At 36.4% G+C, this 17599-nt stretch overlaps 1 protein-coding gene across 4 annotated transcripts in view; it reads right to left on the minus strand.

The window, feature by feature from the left end:
• Positions 1–17599, minus strand: part of CDKL5 (cyclin dependent kinase like 5) — a 126896-nt gene that overhangs the window by 18695 nt on the left and 90602 nt on the right. For 2 of the 4 annotated variants that reach the window (XM_032181534.1, XM_032181504.1), the window contains exons 9-14: positions 17100–17289; positions 12427–12507; positions 9195–9355; positions 5250–6276; positions 2044–2145; positions 1669–1774 (exon numbers count right to left, since the gene is read on the minus strand). In XM_032181534.1, coding sequence (XP_032037425.1) covers positions 1669–1774; positions 2044–2145; positions 5250–6276; positions 9195–9355; positions 12427–12507; positions 17100–17289 — 1667 coding nt within the window. The remainder of the gene's footprint in view (positions 1–1668; positions 1775–2043; positions 2146–5249; positions 6277–9194; positions 9356–12426; positions 12508–17099; positions 17290–17599) is intronic. The other 2 variants (XM_032181514.1, XM_032181524.1) reach the window with 2 other exon arrangements.

Genomic DNA, 17599 nt, shown 5'->3' on the forward strand with positions numbered 1-17599 from the left:
ATCTTCACTCAGGACTTAAAAAAAAATAAATAAGGCTAATACCCACCCTGAAAAAAATTACTGTGCTTTGATGTAACTAAGAGTAATGAATTACTCATTAAAAATAAAAGGATCAAAACCAGATACTGTATGTTTTCAAAAGAATCATACTGGATTTTCAAAATAGGTTCTACATACCTAAATACAGTATGTTATCAGAAGTATGAGTATCACCAGAAATATATGCACTGGATTAAAAATTCATCAGACACTAGCTGCAGCATTATTTCAGGATCACACTAGACTATCAATCAAAATTGAATTGGGAAGTTTTTTTCAAGCTTTAGTACAAAAGCACATGCCAATAACATCTGTGTGAAGTCAATACTTAAGAACTGAATATATATGAATTTGCTTTTTCATGGCAACTTTTTCTTTCAACAGCTTTTACATATACTATTATTAATTTATTACTTGAATATAATTATTTCATTGTAAAAGTGGTATTAAGTCTTTGAACTAAAATCAAGTTGTTTCATAGATGTAGTTAAAGAGGAAGAAACCTCTAATTTATAATAAAGTACTGAATACAGCCCCAGACCTACAGTTTCATTAGCACATGAGTTATGCAAGGTCATTCTTCCTTGGTGCCTCTCTTTCACAGTGGCCAGTGTTTTAAGAGTGTTTTAAAGATTAATAAGAGCAATTCAGGATTAAGGATTCTTCAAGGATTCTCTGTTACACTGTAAAACTTTAAACTCAACAGCATTGCTCCAACACTTAAAATTTTAGTGCAATGTTAGAGCTTGCATATTGCAAAGGAACACCTGCGAGGGATGGCAGATTTGAACATGTCTAAATCAGGTCATCAGCCAACTGATCAACCTGAAGAGGATCAGAGGGAGATTGGTGACTCTACTTAAGGTTATTAGGTGACTCGTAATGGAATTTTAGCTGATTGTGACTTCTTAAGGTTCAGGGGAACCCCACAAGCTTCCTAGCACTTGTGGAACAGTAATTAGCTTATCATCCTTGTCCTTTTCAAAAGGATTACCCAGGTTTAGCCATGAGACATCTGCTCACAAATTACCATGTCTTCTGTACCATACTAAAACAGTACCTATTTGTGTATACATATATAAGCATATGCACACATATACGTGTGTATATATATATATATATATATATACACATATACACACGCACGTACATTCCTGGGATTATATTAGGATATTACTATATATATCCTGGGATATTACTTGTAGGAAACCCTGAACTTTAGTAAACATGGGCAAAAGATAAGAATATAGGGGTGTCACAAGTAAAAATGTTTTTAGATTTAGTATTAGTAAGAATTTAAAATAGGAAATGTTTAGAAACGTCAATAAACTATTTATCCGATAATTTTCATTTATTTTGTTTAACTTTCTCTAATAGATTATCTGCTGGTATATAAGGAACTATATAAAAAAGTTCCAATAAGAAATACTTTTTGCAAAAGTAGAATACAAATACAGTTACTACATACAACTTTACAGGTCAACCTAGTATCTGAAAATGTAGTAAAAACTCTTTTTTCGATTTTTTTTTTAGTTGTTCACATTAGTTCCCTGTACGCTTTTTCACTACCTCATTTATATTCCACGTTAAAATTCTTGTTTAAATTTTAAAGATGCACCATAAAATTACCTCTGTAAAAGCTGCCAACTCTTCTTGGAACAGGGTCATTATACAGAATTCTATTTTCCTTAGTAGATGCTCCATCTTCTGTGTGTGGATCATGATATGCTCCACCCTAAACAAAAGAACAGTCAACTATTTAAAATGAAAGACTATAAAGTGATTTGTAGTGGTTTTAACCAACATAGTCAGCAATAAACTCTCAACTTCACTACACACAATTTCCCTTTCATGTCATTAATAACTGCCAGCCTCAAATCACAGACCCCGTAATCAGTAATTATTTGTTTTAGCTGTTTGTTCATTTTTTCCAAAATGACAAAAATGGCATTAACAAATTTTGCCTCTTAATTGTAATTTTAAATACGTTAGCATGATGCGGACCTCAGATTTTCGCCGTGAATGAAATGCAGCTGTAACATCTCTGGAGGAATCTTTTACTGGAGGTCTTGTTAAATTTGTTTCTGATGGAATCTGGTCACTCTGCTAATGGCAAATTTTAAACAGTAAACAGGACATGCATGTAATTTGTGATTATTGCAACACCAAAGCACTATCTCTTATCAGCTGATATACAGTAGTACCTAGAGGTACCAACAGTCACAAAGTCTACTGTACACAAAATAAGAGGTAGTCCCAGAACTAAGAGATTTATAAACTGAATAGGTAAGTCAGACCTAACAGAAAGAGTTTCATCATTTCTAATTTAGACTGTTTTCCTGAAGAAAATGCTTCCTGGAAGGTACATTAATAAAAACTTAAGTACACCCTCAGCTACATTCATATGCATGGAATTTGCAACCAAATAGAACTTAACACGGTTCTTAAATGAACCAAATGCTGCAATTCTTTCTGCAGAAGGAACCAGATAAAATTCAATATTCTAAGACCCCACAGGAAACTGTACTGAGACCCCTGTATGAATTTAAATCTAGAACGAGAACGATGAGACCTTACAGAGACGACAAACCAGAATTAAAAACTGGAATTTCAATTCAGTGTGAGTGACCTGCAAAATCTATTTCGCTTTTCATTAATAAAGATCTGGTCTCACTGTCAAAAACAAAACAACCCTTGAAACTTTGTCAAGATGAGAAGTGCAACTAAAGCAATGCTTTAAAATCAGAGATATTTTTTTTTTTTTAAAATTTGCAAGAGGTTGATGCTTTTGATTAAGTTACTGCTTGTGTAAGATACCTCGTTTGGCAGCAGTTAAGTTATAAATATCAGACAGTAAGAGCAACTTGGACTTGATTTCTTTTGCTTACCTCCTTTTGTGTAAATTTAGCTTAAAAATAAAAGAGCCCTTAAATTAACAGTGTTGTAACTTAGACTTGAAAAGAACCCAACCTAACATAGAATGCAAGTCTTTTTTTTCTTTTTTTTCCTTTTTAAAGGAAGATTTAAAACCTGGCAAACAAAGAATGCTTTTCTTTAAAATGACCTAGTGATGGCTAAAGAGAAACTAACAACAGGGAAGTGCAGAAACGTCACAAAATGTGAGCACAGAGATAGAGAACAGTAGTGGAGAGAACCAGAAGAACTGAATGGAAAAATTTAATAGGAAAATAACAGAGATTATTTGAGAGCATTTATATTATTCCTGAATTTTTAAGTTCACTAAGGCTGAAGGAAAAGAATTTTTTTCATTTGTAATACAGATTGTGGCAAAAAAAAAAAAAAAAGAATGACTTTTGTGTAAATTCCTTCATAAGGCATATGAATATTGTTAATTTAATTCTGATTTGTTATTCAAACTACTCAAATGAAAAAATATAGGTGTGAATTTACAGACTTGCCATACATTTCAGAAGAGTATTTTTCCTTTCAGACTTCTGCTGGTTGAAATACCGATTTAAAACAATGAATTAAAGGCTTCAGATTACAAACACTGACCATAAAATATAAAGGTGAATTCTTTACAAATGAGTAGGCATTGCAAAGTAAACCAAAATGAACAAAACCATAAGTATTAGGATGTACATTGATTTTTCTTATCAAAATAAAAGTTTGTCAACCAGCTGTCAAAAGACAAATAATGATCTGATAATATAAAATAAAATTAAAGTTATTTATCAATTTAATATCCACTACATAATTCAGAAAAAGATGCTGATACTCTGAAGAATACAAGGCAGCATGAGCTTTTATCAGAAAGTCAAATATTGGTTTTACTGCCCTCCTACAGTAATATCTTGAAGAATAAGAATTTAACTTATGTGTAACTTATAACTGAAATAGGAGAGAGAACAAAATGACTACACAAAGAAAAAATAAAATCTCATTTTGAAATGGAGCTGTAATCCTCTCTAAGTAGCTATTGTTCTTTAAATTAGATTGTATTTCTCCTATTCTCATGAGATTTTTCTTCTCTCCTTATAATGAATACACATAATCCTGAATGGAGAAGATGTGGTAAGTACAAAAATAATGTATTATAATTATGTTATAATTATTTAATGTGCTTTTAAATAAATAAATACTAAAAGAAGAAATGTTTTATGTTTTTTTTCTTACTGAAGAGCCACCCAGTACATGAAAACTTTTTATGTGCTGTGCTACTTGCAGACTACATGAAGTCCACTGTGCATATTTCTTACATAGTAGGCAGAGGTTTGTTTAGTCTCTTACAGTAAAGCATATTTCTAGACCTTCAATAATATTTGTAGGTCTCTGACTTCCTTCAATTTGTCGACAAATCTGAACAAGAATTTCTCTCCCTTGAAGTCACTTTATTACACAAATGTGTATTAAAAAACAAATAGTCGTTCTATGTACTTCTCTCCACACCATTTTGCTCCAATGTTGGATCAATGGTAATAGCAATTTAAGGATCTGGGGACAGTCATCTTGTGTAAGACGTTACATAATTCCTAAGTATTATGTAAGTAATACTAAGTAATTCCTAAGTATTATGTAAATCAACACGAGAACTGGCCCTTCCTCTACACTAATGAAATAACATAACATGGTAAGGTAACTATTGACAGTAATCATTATATCGCTGCTAGGGAGTCAGTTTACTCCAATTTACTGGTGGCTTCTCCAACATCAAATACCCCAACTATTTATCATACTAATCAGGAGAAATACTGCAGGTTTTGATATCCCTCTGGTAGATTACGCCATTTCATCAATAATGTCTTGCTATTAAGCAAGTGAAAAAGCTCACTTCAAAAATTAAGATTAGAATTCACAACAGAAAGACATACAAGAAAAGCTAAATAAAAACAAAAATGTGAAGGTTAATTAAGCAAAAATAATACAATAAAAATGACAGAGAACGTAACAGACTATGAACTAATTAAATTTTAACTTCACAGTTTCTCTGTTCTCACATTTCAGTACCTTGAAAGAACAGTATTCACAGTCCAATTATTGTTTTTAACGTGGTCTCTCATTTTGCACTCCAAATATTTAACCTTCTTTAAAAAGAAAACCAACACCTAACATTCTTCGTCTTACAACACCACAAATGAATAACTAACTATGGAAACAAATAAATAGGAGAGAGAAAGCAGGACACTGTTCCCACACAAAATAAGACGAGGAAGGTAAGTCTTCCGTAACAGGTGATATTTTGAACTAACCCTATTAGTATCTTCTGTACAGTCTTCTCGTGAGGAGCCAACAGACCTTGTGAGTGACTTATGCTGCACCTGTGGAGATAACAGTTGCAGGCTGTTTGCTCTGGCTGCCATCCCTTGCCCTATGTTTAAGCCACCCTCTGAGCCCTTTGACCTCACTCTGTCCCGGCTCACATACATCGAGTGTCTATGAGGGCGCTGCTGTGAAGAAAAAGGGCTGGTATAACCTAGACCATAGGAAAAAGATTCATGTGGAGCAGACAGCGAGTGGGAATGGCTTCCATCCATGTGGTCTGGCAGTTTTAACTCCTCCATTGTTTTGGAGTGCCTGGTCGACGGTCTTCGGGTGTCCAGGGTACCCTCGCTGCGGTTATTCCTGGCGGATGGGCTGAGCAAAGTTCTGTTATCACCGTGTCGGGGAGCGGTCGGACTGGTGGGGGAGTTCAAGTCCATGCAGCTGGATGGAAAATAGCGACTGCTGTTCGGTTCTGCAGCCTGAGCCCTGGCCTCAGACAGGTTGCCCACGGATTTCGAGTCTGTCAGAACCCCATGGCTCTTTGACTTTGTCCGATACGAAGGACTCTTAGAAGACTGTGGAATAGTATCAATGTAGCTGTGGCGACTATGCTTATCACCGGGCTGCAGCGTCCCGGTTTTGCTTTGAGAAGTTTCCATAAACGAGTGCCGGTTCTGCTGAGATCTGGTGTTCGACTTCAGGTACTTTGTGCCTGGACCATCAGAACTTTTGGGGTCCACGTTAAAGTCAAATTCTGTTTTGGCCTTTGTTTCCTTTGGGCTAAGAAGATGTGGCATGTTGTTATTGGCTAGGTCTTTGTTACCCGATCCAGGCTGGTTGCTCGATTTCTTTGTATGCATTGGGCTGTGTGCAGCTCCAGAAAGGTTGCCATTTAAAAAGCTTTCATTTGCTGGAAGACCCTCTTCTCTTGGGCCGCCAACCCCTAGTGTCTGTATGTCCTTGCTGTTTGATCTGTGGTGTGACTGCAAAGCAGAACTTTTGCTGGCTTGATTTCTACATTAAAATGCATAAAGAAACGTTAATATACCAGACTACACATTCATACATTAATAACTTCAACAAAATCATAATCATTTCAGAAGGGAGCTGCCATTTAAAACTGTAACATTTATCTGCAGCAAAATGAACAACTGTGAAGTAGGCATCAGAAGCTCCACTAGAGTAACAAATTTGCAAATGTTAGTACATTGTTGTTTTTTACTGGTTATATCCTAACAGACAAACACAGTTTTGGTTAAAGGATTTTGCTAACAAAGAAAAAAGAAAAGATATAAAATCCAATACACGTCTGTGAGTAACGTGTGTGTAATCATTACTATAAGCAGTACATTATGAAAATCAGCTGTGTATCCACTGAAAATAAAGTCTTAAACAAATCTGGCATATCAGAGTTAAAGTGGAACAATCAAGCATGTCAGCACTGCCAAAAAGTCCTAGCCAATCAATGCTCCATAAAGTATGTCCGAGGTGGGTGAATGCAGCAGGAAGAACAGAGGATGTTGAACTGGTAAAGACATCCAGATGGATTGAGCCTCAGGTCTGTGCAGCCAAGCAAGCCCTGTAACACCAAACCCCAAACCTGGTCTACCACAGGAACCCTGACTTTTGCAGAATTCAGATTTTCAGAAAAAAAGAAAAACACAAAACCAAACCAAACCAACCAAACAAAAAACAGTTCTGCTTCTGGACCTACGATGGCCCTGCAAAACAGTGCAGCCATGACTGAGCAGTGCTGTGGCTAAGCTTGTTAGCTTTGATGGACCTAGGCTGGCTTAGAACTGAGGGAATGCATGAAGTTCAACAAGGCCAAGTGCCGGGTCCTGCACCTGGGGCGCAATAACCCCAAGCAGAGCTACAGGCTGGGAGAGGAATGGTTGGAGAGCTGCCAGGCAGAGAAGGACCTGGGAGTGATGGTGGATAGTCGGCTGAATATGAGCCAGCAGTGTGCTCAGGTGGCCAAGAAGGCCAACGGCATCCTGGCTTGTATCAGGAACAGCGTGACCAGCAGGGCTAGGGAGGTGATCGTCCCCCTGTACTCGGCTCTGGTGAGGCCGCACCTCGAGTACTGTGTTCAGTTTTGGGCCCCTCGCTATAAGAAGGACATCGAGGTGCTTGAGCGGGTGCAGAGAAGGGCGACGAAGCTGGTGAGGGGTCTGGAGAACAAGTCCTACGAGGAGCGGCTGAGGGAGCTGGGCTTGTTCAGCCTGGAGAAGAGGAGGCTCAGGGGCGACCTTATCGCTCTCTATAGGTACATTAAAGGAGGCTGTAGCGAGGTGGGGGTTGGTCTATTCTCCCAGTGATAGGACGAGGGGGAACGGGCTAAACTTGCACCAGGGGTGTTTTCGGTTGGATATTAGGAAGAACTTCTTTACTGAGAGAGTTGTGAGGCATTGGAATGGGCTACCCAGGATACTGGTGGAGTCACCATCCCTGGAGGTCTTTAAAAGATGTTTAGATGTTGAACTTAGCGATATGGGTTAGTGGGGACTTATTAGTGTTAGGTCAGAGGTTGGACTCGATGATCTTAAGGTCTCTTCCAACCTAGACAATTCTGAGATTCTGTGATTCTGTGAATGAACATATTTTTCTATCAACCCTATCATAACCTAACTCATGTATTACTGAGGGATAACAGGGATAAACTGAGAACTGACCGTACAGATGAGTTTGTACTTTTGTAGATCTTGTTAGTAATTATAACTGGATAAAATTAGATACACTTAAGATTTTTTTATTGCTACCCATTTTCAGTCATCTAATTATATACTCTATTACAGTTTCTAGAAATTTAGTAAATTTAATACCAGGCTATTTTATTTTTTTTAAGTTAGAAGTATATAGAGATTTAAAACTTAACAGTATACTTAACAGTATAAGGAACCTAGTAATTTTAAATCAAGCAGGTAGGTAAGCCTTCATATTACATGAAGTTGCCCATGGACCTACCTTTTCTTTTTTGATGCCACAGATCTAATGGTACAACTTCTATCTTGAATATGTACAAGAGCAGCTAAAGTTTTTTGGTATTTGTTTCAGAAAAAGTACAGGTTGTAAGCATCATTGTCCCAAATCTTAAAATGAGGAATATATATATACTTAATGTAACAGGAAGAACTAAAGAAAAACATGGCTAGGATTAAAAGCCACTGTAGCTCTGCATACTTCAGAGGGTGACCTTTAGGAAAGCTTTTGTTCAAAGAATACGGTGAGGTTCTTTGTACTGAAGTATTTCATCCACACATAAACCTGTCTTGTTAATGTATTAAAATCAAGTAGCTTCTCTCTCAAGCTACGTGGGTCCAACAAGGGAGTCACTGAGCAAATACACCCTGCTTTAAGTTGAATTAGACTAGACTGAATTCATAACTGCAATTGCAGACAAAATTCTGTTTATCCCCAATGTGGAGCATGATCAATGCAAACATATTTATTTTTGGTGAATTTTGAACTTCAAATATCATAACTGTGGACAGATTTCCACAGGTATAGAAAAGGCAGCATTCCAAATAGAAAAGCATTCCTTCGGAATTTCAGGACCACCTCCAAACCACAGAATCCCCACTGTTGTTCAGGAAGGAAGCTAACTTTTTTTAAGATGGATAATAAGCCGACTTATTTTACCATTGTCATGTCAGAAAAGGTTTTAATATGTTTTGTTGTTGTTTTCCAAGAAGCATTAAGCCCGATGCAAAAAAGTTAACCAAAATATTCAGCTTGAATAGCTAGAATACAATAAAACTACGTCTACCTTCTTTATTCAGTGAAGCAACATGGAGCAGTAGATACATCACAGTGTGTCTGAACTGTCAAACAACTAGTTCTCTCAAAGATGATATTCCATATAAGCATGATAGCAACTTATTCACTGGCACAGAAAATATCAGTAATGAGGGTCACATAACTACATTTACCTGTTAGATAACGTGTTGCTGTCTACGTGGTAAGGTTTTCTCTTAGCTGACCGTGACGGTGAGCTTCCACAGCGATCCAAGAGTCTTTGTGTTTGAAATGACGGATGGTTCAAACATTGTTCTGTCAAGTATCTGTCTGCTGGATCTAACTTCAGTAAGTTCTTTGGAAAACAAATCCCAAAGTGTATGTGTTAATATCTACATTTGTATCAGCAAAATTGTAACAAAATGAAGAACAACACTGTGATAGTTTTTTAATCTCCAGAGTACCTGTGATTAGATGCAAATGCCAGAATATATTAATTAAATTAAAATACATATGATACAAAATGAACAGTTTCAAAAATATTATGCTCTGCTTAAAGGATGGAAGGCATTGGACTTGATTATTATTATGTATATATATGCTATATACATTCTACATGTGCATAATATATGTACATATGTACATAATGGATATACATAAGCATACTTATAAACTTCTACATTTGTGCTTAAAATGTTTAAGACAAAAATAGGTTAATGTAAAAGTATGTATGTTTTATCTATAAATGCCTACAGATTTTCAAAATACACTGATTTTAAGCATACTTTTCCGGATATGCTTTACAACATTGTTGTTTAGAATGAAAAATACTAAATTTACTAGTAATATAATGCTACAATGAGACAGGCTTTACAAACAGAACAAGCATATAGGAACCATCTTATAAAGAAAAACTCTTTTAAAGTAAGCATTTTTTAAAATATACAAATATAAGAATTCTGTTAGATCTGCTGTTTCTAAACAAAGAGACCTTCTGACATGTAGAGAACATTTAATCACAAAACCAAATAACATTTGGTTGATTATTTTGATAACTTTGAAAGGTTCCTTGCAGGAATAGGGCTATATGTCACATACCTTGGAATACTTGAACATGCGTGACTGTCAGCAAGGATAAAAGTTTGAATGGCTATTAAAAAGAACTGGTATTTTTTTTAGGTGCTATATAGGTTCACTAGAGAACAACAGTATGTGTATATGCAGAAGGATACATATACACGCACAAAATGCATATCTGTTCACTAATGGTAAAGTACTGGTCACAGAAGATAGTCAGAGATGTAGCAATCCTGAGATGTTTATGGTTAGGATGCAAATAAAGGATCACGGACTTCAGCTTCTGTAGGGGATTCCTGGACAGAATAACCTGAAAAACGGCTATTAGAAGAAAAGCGTCTAGGAGAGCCACTTGATTTTCAAAGAAAACTTCCTGAGAGTGCGGGAACAAAGCATCTCATTGTGTGGAAGACCACAAAATTTCACACAAGGTCAGCTTGGCTAAATGGGGAGCTGCTTGAAGAACAAAAACGCAAAATAGGTATATATATAAGAAGTATAAGGCCAAGGACAGGATACAAAGGAGGAATACAAAAGCACTGTTTTGGCACAGAGGATGACATTAGGAATGCCAAAGTCTAGCTATAGATAAATCAAGTAAGAAACATCAAGTGGAATCTCTTGATTTTACAGGATCTCAGCAGCAAATGGAAGCTCAGAAAAGAAAAAAAAAGTCTGCTGATGGATGAGGGAGACAACTGAATGACAGATAATATGAAGAAGCACAAGATAATTCAACTTTTTTTGCCCAAGTCAGCATATGCAAAACCAGCTTCCAATTCCCAAACCTGTGCTTGCAGAACACCATGATTTGTGAAGGAGAGGGGAGGAGAGAAACAGCAAAGCAACAGCATCAAATGGATGACTCTTCATTCACCTAGTCCAGAAATGCTCTGTAAACAGATACATATGTCAGCTTTAGCTGACTTAAGTTGGAGTGTGGGTTATTCAGTAATCTAGCAATCAGACCTGAGGTCCCTGAGAATGCAGATAATGAGGAACACACCAACTGTGGACATGTGCCAGACTGCCCAATGTCTGGAGAAGAGACAGGCATACAGGAAAATATGTAGAGCATTTACAGCATGCAACTTAACCACAGTTTTCTTCTGTTCTCTTGTTGTAGCCTTTTGCTCATTCGTTAACAATGCTCCAGCTTCTGAACTAAGTACTGTGGGTTGAAAATGAAATAGCCCCTCTAGGACATGCCTGGCCTTTCTCACCTTGTGCAGAGAAATATGAAGAGGAAAGTTGAAAGGAATTTCTTAAATAATAATGGAATGGAATTCCTTGTAATTCTATGCTTCCTTAATATTCAATACTTCATTTTGCAACTTTTATCAAAAGAACACAAAAGACATTGGAATATAACATATAACAAATAGGATAAAATGAAAATAAAAGCAACCCCCAGCATGTGTAGCAACAGTCTGAAAAATCATCTTGAATTTGTTGTTCTGTGATATATGTTCCTAGAGCTTGAGTTACAGCTAATATGATGCCAGGAAAAAAAAGGTTTATGTGAACTAGAAAACAGAAAACTGATTCTACGCTTAATTTTTGTCACTATGGCTCGCCCTTTCACCTTACTGTGACTGAAATAATGGGAGGGTTGTACTGCAGCTTACCATTGTGAAGTTTTTGCAGTACAACAATGTGGGTATGTGCTGCGTACCCAGAAATATGGCAGAAATGTATAGCAGAATGTTTTACAATGTTTGGCCATTTTGAGGAAATCCAGCTTCCCCTGATAGCCAGTAAGAAACTGTATCCTAGTTGAGCCATGGGGAACTGAGTTGTTCCAAAACAGGACTGAAGAGCAACTTAACACACATGCTGTGAAGATGTGAGTGGTAGCAAGCAAATTAAGGCCTCAGACAGGTTAAAAAAAAAGTTTACCATGCATGAAGTTTATCTTTAACAACTGTCCATGTCCTCATGCTTATCCATTAACAAATGGATAACTCACAACAACTCAGGTAAGCCTAATCCTCTTTCACTGCGGATTTATCTAAATTTATTACAGGTTGAGAACTCACCCACCAGGATTACTAACATAACCTGTGAATCTGAATGGTTGTCACTGTGAATGCACATTGCCACAAATGATGGTGGTTCTTTTGTCTGGAGTATGTATTGCTTATCAAATCAATCAAATTTGAACAGACTCTCCTGGCATTTGCAGAAGATATTTTCCTGATTCCTAAGAAATATCAGGCCTTCCTATAAGCCATGGTGAGATCAAAATATCTCAAAAGGAAGTTCACAAGTATTTTTAAGATTTAAGCTAAAAATTCACTAACATATTTGCCTATATATTACAGACAGAAAATAAATACATTTGCCTACCTTCATAAGATCAAGCAATACACCACTTAAAATTCCCAAGTATCTTCTCTCTAAAGACTGTGGATGATTGACTGCAGGAAACTGTAAAAAGTAATACAGCATAAATATACTGAGAATGGAAACAAGGTATACATGAACACAATATTTGAAAAAAACCTCCTCAGTGAATAAAAACACGTAACTTAATGGAAATCATATGCATTGAAGAAGTTACAGGTTTCTGAAACGTTACAAAACATTAGGATGAAACAAATAAGTGCTAATGTACAATATGCATCTACTTAACCAAAGAAAGTGTTCTTGATTAGTAGGGCAGTCAAGGAACCATTCTGAAACAAGAAGTCATCAACTTAGATCTATAAATGTGCTCGTGGCACAATGACTGACATGAGGTGGGTGGTTTAAAATAGATTCAGAAATAACATAATTAATATCCCCCTCCCAAATAATTTAAAATAGTTTCGAGAAAAATTATTTTTGCACAAATAGAGTACTAATTAAATACCAAAGATTAAGAGACAATTCTGAAAATGCTTTTTAAGTGGAAAACATCACAAAACCAGAACGGCAACTATGCAGAAGTTTAAGGTTCAGGATTATTCCTGTGATCATGCAGCAGTAAGAACCGGCAACATCATGGGAAGTAGTACACACTGCTAGAGGGCATCTTTTGTCAGCTACAGTCTTGACAAAACCAGATGAAGGCAGTATTTGAAACTAGTCCTAACTGTCTGGAAAGAACAACACAGGCAGGAAAGATTCAAGGAAGAAAACAAAAACAAAAACACAGAATTGATTGACTATGTTTTTTGGTTGTTTGTTTGCCTTGTAAACAAGGCACTAGTCAAATGAAATAAAAACAATCTTTTCTTCTTTTTAATCAAATGGAAGAAAATCCACTCAATATTTGTGTGCTATAACATAATGTCAAGTACAATGAGTTGAAAAGAAACAGACACCAGAGATCCAATTCCAGACTATGGCATGCACTGAACTGACACCAAACAAATAGGTAAACTCCTTTCTGTGAAGTAACTTCCAATTTAAATGCTAAGCACATATATTCCAGTGTTTTCAGAATTAGAAATTAAAGCTGGATATCCAAGATAGGCATTAAAAAATCCTCCTGGATCCAACTTACTCTGAATTTTAGAGTAAACTGCACATTTGAATGCCAGAGAAGCCTCTGGAAAAATGAAACGAAACAAAACAACAGCCAGCCAGCTGATTGGCATTAATCACAGTTTATCCAAAACAACGCAGCTGAGATCCAGATACTTTGTTAGCAGTTCCCAGAGTTGTGGCATTTGCCTAATAGTATGCAAAAGTGCTTCAGTTGCAGCCTGGCTTGATCCCATCCACATCTTAACTGTGTGTTTTCTAAATAGCCCTCTTAAGTTAACGCATCAAAGCAAGAGTACTGACAACAGGGAACATGCGCTGGTCTTGTTTTCTGGCAATCACATACCTGATGCACAAAAAGCCATCACTGGATGTCCCAGTGGGCTCAAGCCATACATAAAATACACCCACATAAAATATTGAGTTATACTTAACACAGCTGAAAATAGAAGGTAACAACAAAATTCACGTCAGTGATTAAGACAGCAACAAAACAACCCAACAAATATGAAAATAAATGAACGTGTTTTCTATAGTATAAACACATATGCAAAATAAATGTTTGGTCTGTCAACAAGCAAGAAGTCTTAAAGACTTTCATATCTTCACTTTCACTTGTGCATTTTTTAACTCTCACATCTAGAGATTGTTACAGCTATATATATACATATACAGGTGCATACATTTACATACATACCTCCCCTCAGAGTAAATGCTACCTCCAAATCTATGCTTTCAAGAGTAATCCAGCAGTACAACCCTCCCTTTCCAAAAAGGTATTTATATGGAAGCTGAATGGATTGCACACAAACTGCATGTGTGTAAGTGTTAGGTCGCTATGAATTGCAATCCACTGTTTGTACTGGCATTACTTTTCATAAATTTCATTATGTGAGCTTTGAAGGAAAATGAAAGAACATTATTTGAATGTGTTCCTAAATAGTCTCTGCATTTTTCATTTTACTTTGCTTGCTTTTAAAGTGGTTTCCTAATGATTAAGGATTTATTTAGTTATTTAAGTCCAAGGCTATGTTGATCTTAGATAGCACCCTAGATGGACCAAGCCTTTCATACTTCCACTACTGTTTACACAAAGCAAACAGATTTTCAGCAGACACTAACTTGTTTTAAGTAGAATATTCTTCTAAATAAACAGTCTTCATCTTTCTTAACAAGCTCTTCCTCAGTCTATCCAAGAGGATATTCTTGTCTTCATGTAGAATGACCATTCTAAATCAGATTTTACATCTGGAATGGTTAGGGAAACATGAAAACATGCCAAAGAAATGCAAAGCTGTAATATGCAATCGCTATTCACTGTGTTTGCTCAGATTCTCCAGCTTATTTATAATTAATCTGTAGAATAATATTAAAGCCCTACATTAGCATTCATGTTTCCATAAAGGCATGAACCTATTAGTACTTTCTGATCCTGTATTACCTTGGGTCTTCAACATATCGTGGATATTTGCTTTCTCAAAAGGACAGAAGAGAGATCACTAAGTACTCCCTAATCTTCAGGACTGACAAAAACTCTGTGTGTGTGTGTGCATGTGGAGGAAACAAGCAGGAAGAAAACATGAAGTATGCAAATGTGCATCTGTATAAATGCACATGTGTTGCTGTAATGTTTGAATTAGATTTTTTTTTTTTAAATTGTGTGCTACAATAGGGTAGTACTTACGGTAGAGATTCACAAAGCCTAGTGATAATCATATGGATAAACATTTCTACTTCAAGGGCTAGTTTCCAACTTGTGAACAGCCAGTGCCAAATCCAGCTTGTAAATAACAATTTTCATAATCACGGCACAACAATTTGCATGAGCACAGCGTATCTTGTCTGCTATGTAACAGAAAATTTTCCACCATTAAAAGCACTGCTATTCAAAAAAAAAAAAATCTGTACTTTTAATGTTGTCTTATAGCATGGAATCATTTTTTCCCCATTAACTGATGGATATCATATTCCAAACCAACATTTTTTACTATTTTTCATGTTTAAGCCATTCTACAGGCTTCACTTCAGTATTCTACAACTAGTTTCTATTACAAGGCATACGTCAGTGTTGTTATCAACAGTATGACTTCAGAGATGAGGATAAACAGGCAGCAACATGGCTGAGGCCGAGCAATAAACCATTGATCCAGGATGAGAACAGGGACTCATGACTCTCAACCCTGTGCTAATTACATTAGGTCCATGCTGTCTTCTTGAATCACTGTATTTTAAAGCTACAAAACAAAGATACTTCATTTGCATCCTAAGACACTGCAAAGCATTTATCCAAATAAGATTACACTAGACAGCTATAATATAATAAAAGAATATTTAAGATACAATTATTTATTTTGCTTACAGTTTTTAAAGCTTTCCTGATAAGGGGTATAATATTTTTTAAATAGAAAATCCTGTCCAGCCCGGCTCTAAACAGGATCAAATACATATAGGACCTTGCAAGAAATGCTTGTTCTTTAAAAACTTCTGACATAGGGCCTGCAAGCTTCATCAAAAATTCTTAGGAATTGGCTATCCTTCTAGCTAAAATAACTAACCTTACACCTTAAGCCAAATACTAATCTTCCTGTCATCAGCTAAGCCTAATTTATCGCAAACTTTAACACATTTTAAGACAGTTAGGTGCCCCTCTTTCCATTTCTCATTCACTGTTTTTTCTTTGACAGACTAAAACGCAGATCTTCAGTCTTTAGCACAGATCAGGTCTCCTAAAACCTTAGTATGTGTCTTTATAGGATTTTATATTAACAATTTCATACCATTCATCGAGATCATAATTTCACCTAAGCAACATTCACTACTGGAAACAATGACGACAACAAACAAACAAAAAAAACAAACAAAAACCCCACTGAATTTCAAGAAAAAGCAAGCACAACCACTGACCAGGTGCTATTAAAGGTAACTGAGCTATTTATCATATATTTCATCTGGGGTTTTGCCACATTGCGTGTTCCAACTTGAGCAGTTTCTCTATTCTATTGAGTCTTCGTCAATGCACGGCACTGGCAAGCCCCTGAAAGGGGAACAACAAGCTTTCTGACTCATGCAGCTTCTATCAAATCTCCAGAAATACAAGTAAAAAGGTAAAAAGCTCCCCTATCATCACAGCAGTATCCATGACCCAAATTTTGCCACCACAGTAGCCTTAAGAAAACAGTCACAATTTGTCCACATCCTGAACAGACAGCCGTACCATTAAACTTCATAGTGCACAGCTTGCACAGCAATGCTAAGTTAGGTATCAATACTAACTTTCATGACAAAAAAAGCCAAATAAACACATTTTTTTTTTTTTTAAATCAGCTTTTAATAGTAAAATTAACTTACTCGTCCAACTCAATAATGGTATAATTGGAATTTGACTTCGAATTATGAATGCCTCATGATCTAAATATCCTGTACTTGCACAGAAACACTTGAAGCAGATAACACTCTAAATGAAAAGAACCTTTACAGCAACAATGACAATAGTGTAAATACTGTGTGAGTAAATTATAAGAGGAAAAAAAAAGAACAAAGCTTTCTCTTACCCGCAAGCCATGGAAGCGTGGGTTGCTGTAGAAGAGCTTCATCTGTTCAGCTGGCAGTGGGCCTAGCACCTTCTGAATGGTAAAGAGCTGGTCAATCTCGCTTTCCCCAGGGAACAAGGGCTGTCCGTCACTCAGCTCGCCCAGGATGCAGCCCACAGACCACATATCCACAGCCTTTCCATATGGGGCTCTGTAAAGTTAAAGTACAATGTTTTTCACCCACCGGCACCATCCTCTCACTAAGCTGTTTTAGTTTATTTGGCTGTATTTTCCATGCCTTGCTTCCTTACAGCTCAGAAAAATAAACTTTAACATTAAAGAAGCCATCTCATATACCAAGTCCTCTGTTTCCGCACTGGATCGCTTGACATATTGACGTCAATAGACAGGACAGGAATTTTCAAGGACCCCCAGGGATTTGGTTACCTTTGTAAAAAAATAAAAAGCTTACGAGAATAATCTTTTTGACCAAGATGCTGTTACCAAAGTTAAACTAGCAC

This window comes from Aythya fuligula, chromosome 1 (genome assembly GCF_009819795.1).
Source record: "Aythya fuligula isolate bAytFul2 chromosome 1, bAytFul2.pri, whole genome shotgun sequence".
Classification (NCBI taxonomy): Eukaryota; Metazoa; Chordata; class Aves; order Anseriformes; family Anatidae; genus Aythya; species Aythya fuligula.